General features: G+C 38.4%; 1 protein-coding gene across 1 annotated transcript in view; it reads left to right on the plus strand.

Annotated features, from left to right (window-relative positions):
• Positions 1–13,037, plus strand: part of MYO3B (myosin IIIB) — a 446,006-nt gene that overhangs the window by 155,302 nt on the left and 277,667 nt on the right. Inside the window, exon 7 of the mRNA XM_055379151.2 lies at positions 1,524–1,679. Within this exon, the coding sequence (XP_055235126.1) occupies positions 1,524–1,679 (156 nt within the window). The remainder of the gene's footprint in view (positions 1–1,523; positions 1,680–13,037) is intronic.

A 13,037-nucleotide genomic window follows, 5' to 3' on the forward strand; every position in this document is an offset into this window, starting at 1 on the left:
ATACAAGGAAGCAAGGGAAGATTGCTGATGTAAAGACATGAACACAGTCTTCTTAAAGCATATGCACTGATTTTTTATTTTTCACAGAAAAATAATAGATTATACAAAAAGCCCTGAACCTATAAAAGTCAAATGATGTATTTCTTCCCATGGCAAGGCAGAGGTGGTATTTATAGTCCTGCAAGCAGCTGAATGGAGACAATTTAGGTTCTGTTGGCTTTTCTGGCTGAAAGCTCCAGTTCCAATAGATAGGGAATCCCCTGAATCAATTATAAAATGGACTAACTGGGAAATTTACCGAATATCTTTTCAGGACTAGAAGGTAAGGGATATGAAAGTGTTTTGAACTGAAAACTGCAGAAACTAAAGCTTTTTTGTAAATTTAACTTTTGAGGATTGTTTCAAGAACTCTGCTTAAACGTTTTGAAAAGATGTTCAAGGTGAGGCTGAAGTTTTTTACCATTTGTCAGTGAATTTCATTAAAAATATGTTGTATGTTAGATGTTGCTGGCATTCCACTGTTGAGAAAACTAAAGACGTTTATTTCATGGATTGGGCAGAATGGCATCCACTTATCCTAAGCCTCCAATGTGGGCTAAAGACAAATGGCTTAAAAGGGTAGATGTTAAAATTTCTTCCTCTCGCCAAGGGCAGCTACGCAGAATAGAAATGTGATGGCAGTTGGAGGGATATTCATCAGATTCAATTTCACTAGAAATTTCCCTGTATCAAAATCATCTTGAATAACACAGAAGGTGCAGCAAAATGTACTAAATCATTGTTTGCTTTGAAAAGGATTTTGAATCTAAAACAGAAAGTAGTTATGCCGGTATGATTTTAACCAATTAACCACAGAAGAGTTTAAATGCAACCCAATTTTTACCATTTCGAATGGACTTTTTGTTCCCTGTTTGTATAATTCTATTCCAATTCATCTGAATTATATTGTAGTCACTTCCTGTTCTGTGGTTTTTCTGGTTCTTCAGAAGACATTAGAAATCAAGCGCCAGCGTTTCTGTGAAGGTTTCTTTATGATTAGTTTTTTTCCTTTTAACACCTAGATGCCTTTTCCCTACCGGTAAACAAGGGGCATTTCATATGTTAGGATTTAATTGAGTTAGGAATAAATTGAGTATTTAATTCTACATATTTCTAAAAGAAAGTATATATACAAATCAACTTGACTCCACTGAAAATATTTTTCTGTAATGAAAATGCGGATAGAAAATTGAGCAGTCTATATTTTTAGTGTTTTGAGTACTTCAAGTTGATGGTACAAATTGTGTTTTCAACTTTGCTTAAAACAAACCAAGACAGATTTCTGATGTTTTAATTAATTCAACTAATAGAGAATTACTATTTTTCTATTTTCTGGTACATATTAATAAAGAGAGAGCTGTGTATCATTAACCAATGATCAGGTTTTATAAATGAGCTTTTACCTTCTCTCCCTCTCCCATATTCATAGGGGAACAGGGTGTCTAAGATTGTACTTTGGATTGCTTGTTGGTTTTTGCAAACAGGTGTCTTATTAAGGATTTTGAAAGGCGACCTTCCGTCACACATCTCCTTGACCACCCATTTATTAAAGGAGTACATGGAAAAGTTCTGTTTCTGCAAAAACAGCTGGCCAAGGTTCTCCAAGACCAGAAGCATCAAAATCCTGTTGCTAAAACCAGGTACTGTACTCTCTTTCTTCTTTCTCCCTGTGGTTGTTTATAAAAATGTCATGTCATGTGTTTTGATTTGCCCAGCATTATTACTGGTAGTTATTACATTCCTGCATTTTTAAGAGTTTTATTTACATGACATTAAGTACTCCATGCCCAGTGGATGAGAGCAGGAGAACTTCAGAAACAAACTGCCCATTTGTGCTCTTATGGCCAATTTCTCTCAAGTGGCTGAAATCTTACTCTGCCCTGGTGTTCAGTTAGCTTTAGTTAAAAAATCAACAAATATATATATTTACATTTAACAGAAATTTGGATTTTTTTTTTTTTTTTTTTTTTTTTTTTTTTTTACCAATAAAGGTAACCGTATGAAAGCAACCATGGCTGACATTGTGTGAAACACCTTTACTTGGCCATTGCAGACTGAAGAGCAGTAATGCAGGCTGTAAAGTGATTTTGGAAAGATTATGAGCTAAACACTGAAGGCTGTTTCTCTAATGTGCTCTGAGACCATTTTCTCTTTAGTTTCAAACTCTTTAGAGTCGATTTAGTATTTTTAAGTAACATTTTTCAGGTATTGCTTATGCTATCTAAAGCAACTGTGATTCCTACCCTACCTCATCCTCTTTTTTTTTAGAAGGTAGATTTTTATACAAATGTTTATTTTCAGGGGCAAGTGCTTTAAACAGTATTCCCTGGTAAATCTCTGAGAAATAGATCTTCGATTTCTGTCCAGAGGGTGGCAGAATTTCTCTTTAAAAAAAATTAAATGCAAATAAACCTGCTTCCTATGCTCAGCAATTATTTGGTTTTATGAAACCATCCAGGATGTAGATAAGCTCCAGTCCATTATTATTAAAAGAACATTGGAAGTACTGGAGGTGAAGAAAATAAAATATCATAAGTTACAAGTTCTGGAAATATTCATGTATTCTGCAGAAAACTGTTTACTAATCAAAAAGCCAAACATTGGCATCAAAACTCTTGGAGCTGGAGGCGTAGTATCAAGGTGACTATATTTTGCTGATTTTTCTCCACCAGGTTCCCTTTTGGATAGCTCAGAGTGGATTTTTTTTCCTACTTGTTTCCTTTTTCCACTGCCTTTTCTGCTTCTATGGCCTCCCTACAGAGTAGAGAAATGCAGAAAAATTCTTGTGACTTGGGGTCTTTTTGAAGCAGTAGGAACTTGCATTTAAGCCCCAGGGAGCTGAAATCTCTTTTCTTCCTTGTTTTGGTTCCTATACACCAGCCACCACCCCTACCACCCACCTACACACACACACACACACACATACAGCACCACCACCACCAAAAATGAAGACGAAGTAAAAGAAAATACAAACCAAGCAAAAAACAAACCCAACATCTAAAGGGTATGAGTCAAATCCAGCATCTCCTCCTTGTCTCCCTGTTCTAGGATTTGCCATGGAATGATTTCTAAGACTTCATTTGCCAAGCTATCTGGATTTTCATATTTGCCTGACTTTGCCTGTCCAGATCTATGCTCTCTCTCTTTCTCTCTTTTTTTCAAAAAGAAAAAGAACAGGCCAGGTGCGGTGGCTCATGCCTGTAATCCCAGCACTTTGGGAGGCCGAGGTGGACGAATCACAAGGTCAGAAGTTTGAGAACAGCCTGGCCAACATGGTGACACCCTGTCTCTACTAAAAATACAGAAAATTAGCTGGGCATAGTGGCAGGCGCCTGTAATCCCAGCTGCTCGGGAGGCTGAGGCAGGAGAATTGCTTAAACCTGGGAGGCGGAGGTTGCAGTGAGCTGAGATCGCGCCACTGCACTCCAGCCTGGGCGACAGAGCAAGACACTGTCTAGAAAAAAAAAAAAAAATCCCAAAACCTTTCTTCTTTTACCATAGAAAATTGTAACACCAGCCTCTCTCATCCCCTTTCTCTAATTTCTCTTTATCTTTGTTAACTCCTTTGATGTCAGAAGCCTCATGTGGTGGCAAAGGCTTCTCACAGGGTCTTTGTAATCTTGTTTCACTCAGTGGTTTGTGTTTCTTTGAACTATCATTAAAAAAAAATACAACCTCACAAATAGGTATCAACACTTTAAACGGACACTTCCTTAGGATGTGGGAAAATTAATTCCAAAGGAAACACAGTGCACGTAATTGACACTTAACCTGCCACCTCTCTTGTACTATTACTTCCTCTTAGCAACTGGCAAGGAGCTGGCTACATAGATGTTTTTCAGCCCACCAGGAAAAACTCTCAAATATCATTCCATGCTGATAAATCAATATATTTAAAGCTGTGGTTTTTCAAGTTAAAGCAGAAAAAAAAAACAGAAAAATTGAGGTGAGTATATAGATGATTGAGGCCTAATTACCTCATCATTTTTCTGCACAGTTATGGCCACCCGGCAAGCAGTGCAATGTGGTGATTAAAACCACTGGCTTGGCAGGGTGTGGTGGCTCACACGTGTAATCCCAGCACACTGGGAGGCTGAGATAGGAGGATCACTTGAGCCCAGGAGTTTGAGACCAGGCTGGTCACTATAGCAAGACCTCATCTCTACTAAAAAAATTAAATAAATAATAAAAAATAAAAGAAAAATTAGCCGTGCATGGTGGCACATGCCTGTAGTCCCTGGAGGCTGACATGGCAGGATCACTTGAGCCCAGGAGTTTGAGGCTGCAGCAAACTGTGATTGCACCACTGCACTCCAGCCTGGGCAACAGAGTGAGACCCTGTCTCAAAAAAAAAAAAAAAAAACAAAGAAAAAAATCTATTGCTCTGCCAGGTTTGGATCTCAGGCCAGCCACTAACTGGATAAGTTTTTAATATTTCTCTTCCAAAGTTTCTTCTATAAAATGGGGGTTATTTTGAGGGTTAAGTGAGTCAATACATGTAAAATGTTTAGAATAGTGCAACCTCCATAAATGTTAGTAGTAGAAGTAGTGTACAAGGTCTATTTAATTCTGAGTCTTTCATTTCTTTTTAACACTACCTCTTGCCCATAATCTGTGCAAATTCATCTTTTTACTTACTGTACAAGATCATGAAAATAAACACTACTGAGGTACTGAATGTTTAAAATATCCCATTTTATCTCTTATTCAATATCTAATTTATTCATTCAAGAGGCATTTATACTTGTGTATGTGTCAGGCCCTATGCTGAACAGACGGACTACAAAGGCAAATCAGATGCAGTTCCTGATAAAGAGCTAATAGTCTGGTGTGTGATAGAGACAAGAATCAGGTGAGAACAGCTCAAAATGAAAAGTACCTAGATAAAGGAATGCCTGGGATACCTCCCAGAGCACCTGGTAAAGACACCTAAGTCAGTCTGGGGTTGGGATGGTAGGGGAAGATGTCCTGGAGCTGCTGGGTAGATGATCCTTGAACTGCCCTGAAGAACAAATCAAAGATAGTCAAGGAAAGGGGGTTATTCGGGGTAGAGGGGAAAGAAAGAGCAATGAGCAAAGGGCAAGGCACAAGGGCTAGAGAGAGCTTGGGGAATCTGGTGAACAATTAGTTGACATGACTGGAGCTTGGCATGGGGTAGGTGGGAGGGAGAGACAAGGTAGACAGGAGCCACGTCATAATGGGCCTAAGGAGCTTGAATTTGTTTCTTAGGTGCTAGGGAGCCATTGAAGAGTTCCAGAAAGTTGTTCTGATTGCAGTATGGAGAATGAAGCAGGGCAAGGCTGCAGCCAGGGAACTAGTGAGCAGATCATAGTAATTACAAATGGCAGAAGATATTAAAATAATGATATTGTCAGGACTTAGTGATGGATTGATTGAGGGAGATTAGGGAAACAGAGAAGTGTGTTGGGGCCTACCCAAACTGGGCTGCCTCCCTGGCCTGGTTCACAATGCAATCATGTAGAAATTGCAAGACACGTCTTCATAGTCTATCAAATGCAATGCCAAGTACTTCCAGATATTACACAAAGCTTCCAGCTTTCTGCCCAAAAGAGAGTTCTTCAATGGTCTAGGCAGTCCTGGGCCCTCCAGCTGTAGCAACTCTTTTTGGATGTGAGAGCTGATACAGAGTAATGAAACCTATAATCTACAGGGAAAACTTTCTTACCATTCCTGCAAAGGTAAGGAATGTTCAGTCCACTTTAGTACTTTTCCCAGGGGAGAGAGAAGTTGGTAGTTTGAGCAGGATGCAGGGAAGAATGCAAGTTCTTAAAGGATGGGGGAACACTTGGACAGGTAAAGAGGAAGGATATATAGAGAGAGGGAGACAACAAAGACAGAAGAGAGAGGAAGCAATGGAGGAAGCAAGAGGGAGTGGGTCAGGGGCCTAAAAGGAAGGTTGACTTTAGAAAGAGAGAAACTCTAAGTTGGGAAAGACACAGAAAGGTTAGATAAAAGTACTCAGAAAACTTAGGAGAGGAGGCATTGTGATGAAATTCATGTCGAATGGCCTTTAAAAAAAAAAAAAACAACTTAGCAAGATTTCAGAGTTGGGAGTGGATTGTGGACTCCAGGGAAGCGTTAAATCTTTGAGATATTCACTATGAGGAATATGATAAAGGGTCAATTAAAGATCGACATCGTGATTGCTTAATAGCATAGAAAACCCAGGTAGAATGCAACTGAATAGCATCCTATTGTAGTGAAGTTAATCAGTGTCTAAGATAATGCATGTAGAGCATTCAGGACAACACTTGGCACTAGAAACTCTCAGAAAATGCACCATCACCACTGCCGCCTTTCTCATCTGTCATCTCAATTAACTCTTAGCAGCAAGGAGTTAGGAGTAGAGAAAGCAGACATTATGGTCTTCTTCAGGCTAGAGACTGACTTCAGTGGACATGATGAGTGGGCAAGGAAGCAAGGGAATCGAGGTTAGTAGAAGAGTGGCCTTGGGATCTTTGTGGGTAGGGAAGAAAGTGGCACCAGACTGGCTTATTGACTTTGAGGCTGATCTAGTCCCGGGACTGGCTATTACAACAAAGATGAAGAGCAGATTCAGTGAAGGGATGATGAAAAAAGGGATTGTAGAACTGAGATCCTAGGAACTTTTGATAGATAATTAGGAACTAAGGATAGCTCAGCTTGTGGGCAACTTCAGTGGAATAGAAAGAAATGTTTTTTAAGTGTTGACAGGTTGAGGAACTCTTAGATAAGATCCATCTCAGTTATGGCACATATTCAAGAGTATTCAAAAGCAAGGCTAAGAATCATGGAGGGCTTGTTCACATAGAGCAGAAGCTGTACTGTGCGTGGAGGGCTTGAGTTTGTTAGTCCCCTGTCTCACCTCTCCTGGGTCTAACCATTCAGGCTTTTCTGAGTGCTTTTTGGAAAGCCAGGATGTGATTCATCCCTATTTCACTATCTATCTATCTATCTATCTATCTATCTATCTATCTATCTATCTATCTATCTATGCATACATACACACACACACAGACACACACACACACTACAGATATAGATACAGGACAGCAGAGGCACCTGTGGAGAAGTGATATTGTACTATTTGAGATTTGATAGATACCATTACCTGATGCTGATTATAGTGTATGTATGACACCATTGGAATTTAAGTTTTTCCAGTAAATTATAATTGTGCCAATGCATGTATTTGATTCAGGTACAATAGAGCAGTTATTAATCCAAGTCTTACTCTTTTAAAGGAGTAAGCCCTAAAGGGCTAAAGAAGCCCTAAAACTATGTGAACAATGGGCTGAAGGTACATTGTTACTTCATCTGTTGGAGGTGTTTTTAAACTATTTGGTCATTTCCTTTATATCAGCACCTATTTCCTTGATCTGCAAAAAGATGACTTCTTCCCCAAACCAGTTTTGCAAATCCCTGAATTCATTAGTATCATCTGGTATGTCATCTCACTGTTAAAGTTCAGAGAAGTAGATTGAAAACGTGCTTTTTATCATTTTACAAGGGTTATTGGGAGAAGAGTGAAACCACTCTCTGAAATGTGAGTGGAGGCAGGGAAAGGACTCGATTGTCTCTGCCACGACCATGAACTCAACCGTGAACCTCAGTAAAATTACAAGATCCAGCATGCCATGCCCCTGCAGGTGGCTTGGTACTAGCTGAAACCACAGATGTTAAACCCTAAATGCCAAGGGTCTGTTCTAAGTATTACTTGGTAGAAGAATTAAGTTGCTGGGTTTTTTTTTTCTGCTCTGTTTAATGGGTTGTAATGTTGCCCTTGCAATTTGCCTGAGGCTGATTAAAACAATGACTTCAGCTTTTGATTTCTTTTCAACCTGCAACAATGACCTTTAAAAACAGATTTCTCACTATTTAACTGCTAGTTTTCCCCAGTAATCCTTGCTCACTCTCTCTCTCTTCTACCTTCAAATATGTGCATGCATGCACACACACACACACACAGAGCACCCCATATTATATACACTAATGGGTTATTGGGTTCTTATGTAAATGAGTAACTCCAGAAAGGTTACTTCATAAAGTGCTGAAGAAGCTTAACACACAGGAGGTTAAATATCCTTTTATCTTCCTAACAGAAGAAATAAATCTACACCTTGCTATAATTAGTATCTGCTATCTATCTATACCTATATCTGTCTATCTACAAATGAGTAAGTTAGTTAATATTAATTTTATGCTGGTGTTACTGATTCTTGCCGCTTAGAGAAGTTGGGTATATCAAATACTGTTTAATATGATTAATGATAAGATGCTGATTTATTGGGATTCTGGCCAAAACTGTGCTTAGATGAAAAATGGGCAGATACTATAATAATTTCCACCCAAACAATTCTCCTATTTTAAAATTTATGCATTGTATTGTTTGAAAGACATAGCCTTAAGTTCAGGGTCAAGATACAGCTCATGTAGTTAAAGGTATCCAGCTGCTATCTCTGTCCATATTTGACTCTCAGTAGAATAATGTCATTCCTCAATGGTCTGCTATTGTTTTTCTCGTTTGAGGTCCATTATTACATAGTTACGGTAAAATAAAAGTCCCTCTTTCATTGGCTCTGTTATCAAAGGGTATATTGAATGGAAATAAAGATTTAGAAGAAATATTCAACATCACTGACCTTGGTGTAGTAACAGTAGTCTATTCTCAGTTTTGAGTAATGTTTTCTTTCTTGTATGGAATCCATTGAATGTAGTGATAAGGGAGTGATCCCTGAGTTCTCTCTATGGCCATGGAGGCTTTTGTCCTAGATTCTTGAGGACTGACATTTTTGAGCCTGCACCTTTTTCCTTATTCCCTCTCTCTCTTTTTTTTTTTTTTTTTTTTTTTGCCTCTATCCGCAACAAATTTTACTTCCTTTTCCATCTGGAATCTGGTAACAGTGATAGTCATTCTCCACTTTTTGCAGTTCCACTCTTGGACAGAGGAGAGGGTTCTTATCCTGGGTGTGGAGGAGCAGAGGCAGAGGTGACCTTCACAATGGTGCTGACACAGGGTGACTCTCTAAGAAGCCAGCAGGCATTTCTCAGTGCAGAGATTAACTTCTTAGGAGTATATTGCTTGTTGTTATTATCATTAGGCTGAATTGATAAGCTAGAAGAATTTGTTTCCTTCTCATGTTTGAGTTATGATTTAGAGCACCTTTTTCTATTACTTGTTCTTCATCATAGTTGGGGAGTGAAAGGAAGAGCGTATCCTGTCTCACCTACGTGAAGTTCTTGCAGCTCTGTTTGTACCTACCTACATGGAAGACTCCACTTCCATAGGCATAACTGGCAGACAGAAAGAGGCTAATTGATTAATGAGTCGCTTTTGGGCAAAATATGTTTGTCAATATAGTTCATAGGACTAGCAGCTCAAACAAAGAAGCTAGCAGGCCCAGTGATGAGATATTAGAGAACAATGACACAGAAATGGTTTTAACCATAATGCAGATATAGAGATTAAACTAGAGTGAAAGCTGCAACACTTTAGGAGTTTATTTCATGAGAATAATTCTTCTAGTATTTGAACCAGTTTGGTGCCCTCTAAAGCTCCTTTCCCACTCATTGGCTGGGCCAAAGATTTGAACAAAGACCCCCATCCTCTACCTCATCTATGCCCACTGTTGTCTTAGGGGAACTCCCAGCCTCTACCTCTGGCTCTGTCTTTCCCGTTCTTCAGATTCTATTCTTACGCTGCACCCATTTCCTTGGACTTGATGGTACAGGCTTGCTCTCATTCCCACCCTACTTGATCCATGGATTCAGGCACCAGTTTCCCCTTTACCTGATCCCTGAAACCTAAGGCCCGTCCTGCTCTCCACACTCTCCCGCTCCACTGCCACACAAAAAGCAAACTCCAGGAACCAGTCCAAGCCAAGACTTTCCCTCTAAGCTCCAACTCGCAAACTCTGTTTGTCTGAGAAGCCAGCCTTAGCAGCCAACATACTTACAAACTCATAAAAACAAGTAGGAAATCTAAGAAAAGCAATATAAACTTTACTGGAATTTGAAAACGTCTTCTGAGCCATTAAAACTACAGTGCCTTACCACATACTTTTGATTTAGTAGAATGTTTTTTGCTATTTATCCATTCATTTATCTATGTCTCCATTCCTCTGAGCTTTGGAATACTCAATCCAAGTAGCTTTTAGTTGGAGATCTGTAATTTTCACATTAAATGAGGAATTCTTCAGCAAAAATTGATAATAGGTCCTATTCTCAAGTAGGGCACTAGATGGAGCATGTGAATTTAAAGGAAATTAAGATCTATAGTTACTACTGACACAAATCACTTAACTCAATAAAATTGAAAAAAATTAAACCAAGTTTATTTTTATTAATTTCAACTAAAAATAGAGAAATATAAAACAACGTAACACTTTTTATAAGCTTATGCAAAGTCTAGGATAATGTTTTTAAAGAAGATAAAAATTTAAATAAATAATGCTTTTTCTCTACGATAGACCCTCCAAACCCCATAGCCAGAGGAGGAAAGTTAAGCGGGCAGCAGTTTCCAAAGAACACTAGTTGTGGAAGGCAGAAATAGTGCTACACATATATATTTTTTTTCTGGTTGAGAAAACGAAGTGGTCTTTATCAGAGTAGAGAAGTCTTGCATCTACATCCACTTCTAGATTGCCTACTTCACTTTTAGGAGCAAATATTTCTAAAGAATTTGATTGCCTGTAAGCAAGGAAAGGGGCCACACATTGCTACTAATAGCAGTTAAAATTTTTAAAAAGTTATTTTTTGTTAATACAATATTATTGGGGAAGATTTTTTATAAGAATCAAGCTCAGATTTTCAGACAACATCTGCATGATTCTTGGAAGTTATATCTGTGAGACAGATTGGCATAGCATACAATCTGCTTCAGGCTCAGAAGATACCAATGTTGATCCTAGTGATATTGCATTGTGTATATTCACACTGAAAATTAAAACTTTCTACTAGACTGCATCTATTTGTGAGATTGCAAGTAAGGTTTGGTCCGTGCTTCCATTTTTAGTTGGCTATAAAAACGTCATCCAATGTGAAGCTTGGCATTCCTGTATGCAGCTCAGGCTGCCATTAAATCCAGGTCAGGAGTTACTGAAGGAAAAAAAACCCTGGAAAACTCACCATTGGTTCAGTGGTATTTTGAGTTCTGACTTCCTTCCCCAGTCTGCCTGTTACAATTTACTTCTCAGAGTCTTAAGATAGCTGCTCCATGCATTCTGACAAGGGTATTTAGTTGTCTTCAGTGAGGAGTGGAGAGGGCTTACTCCATCTTGACCAGAACCAGATCTGAGGTAATTTTTTAATTATTGATTTTCTTTGTCAAATGATGTGCAGAATATGCAATTATAAGATATAAATGTAGGAAGGAGACAAACTAGCTGAATTTAATATGGTAATTTAATTATTTCATGAAAATATGGTACAATTTTTTTTTTTTTGAGACGCAGTCTTGCTTTGTTGCCAGGTTGGAATGCAGTGGCTTGATCTCAGCTCACTGCAACCTCCGCCTCCCGGGTTCAAGAAATTCTCCTGCCTCAGCCTCCTGAGTAGCTGGGGCTACAGGCGTGCACCACCACGCCTAGTTAATTTTTGTATTTTTGGTAGAGGCGGGGTTTCACCATGTTGGCCAGGATGGTCTTAATCTCTTGACCTTGTGATCCACCCGCCTTGGCCTCCCAAAGTGCTGGGATTACAGGCATGAACCACTGTACCCAGCCAGTATTTTGTTTTTTGATTAACTTCAAGCAAAATTATTCTTAGGTTTTATGTGAAGGGGATTTTGATCAGAAATATGTATCCTCCTGCTGTTTTATTTAACAAAATGGCTAGCTAGAGGCAGGCAGCAGCTCTGAGTTTTAGTAAAAATCTGTATTACAAACCAATTTGATTTTTCTTTGCCATCACCAATATGTAAAGTCACAGATAAATAATTCTGTTTAATAATTTTAAACTGCTTAGGTTATAAATTTGATTTGATTAAATAAAAATTAAGCTTCATTCTACTTTGGACCTTTATATGAATTAGCAGCAAAACTGGTTCTAGGACAGGAGATGACTAATAGCATGCTTCAAATATCCCTTTTCAAATTTATCAGTGATGGAGATTGAAAGGTAAGATTTAACTTAATAGGCTAGAAAGAGAGAAATCCGTTTTATTTGGCCATTTATATTGTATTATAAACTCAAGACTCAATATGCAGAGCTGATAAGTTTGCTTCTTCCTTTTTACCTACTTTTGTGAAATGCATACCAAAGGGTGGGGTGTACATCAAGATTCCATGACTTCAAGCTGGTACTTACCATAAAACTTTCAGTCAACACCAGCTTCTAGGATCTAGCTAGATAGAATTATATTGGTGGGTGATATCCTCATAAGCTGTGATGTTGATGGGCATAAAAGTGACAGAGAAGAATCAAGAAGTTATGCTTCTGGGCTAGTGAATTTACAGTATGTAGGACAGTTTATGTATGATTTTGTTTAGTCAATGATATTCAGAGTAATGTGTGTAGTTATGCAAATTGTTGATTCCAAATTTTAACAAGGATGTAAGAATAATAATTAGTACATGTTTTCAACTTTATTGCATTTTTATATCCATGACTATATGTGCTTTCACAGCTACCTGGGAGATAGACAGATCAGTTATGAGTAATTCTATTTGTAGATGAAGAAAACTGATATACTGGCTGTTAAGGGATTTGCTGAGTGTCTCATACCACATTGCTCGCAACTCTGAAACTAGGGTCCAGAGCTCTTCTAGCCAATGCTTTCCTCCTAAACTGCATTGAGGAGTGATGAGTTTATGAAAGGAATTACGGGACGGCCTACTTTGACCTTGAATTAATTTTAAACCTTAAAGAGCTATATTTTAGTATACCAGAGGGGAATATTACTGATTATCAAACAAGATTTTTAAATCCCTAGTGAACAGTGCCCTCCAGGAGAAAAACTCACATATATACACAAAAAGATGTGTATAAAGCTTTAAGTG

The sequence above is a fragment of the Gorilla gorilla genome, chromosome 11, assembly GCF_029281585.2.
Source record: "Gorilla gorilla gorilla isolate KB3781 chromosome 11, NHGRI_mGorGor1-v2.1_pri, whole genome shotgun sequence".
NCBI lineage: Eukaryota > Metazoa > Chordata > Mammalia > Primates > Hominidae > Gorilla > Gorilla gorilla.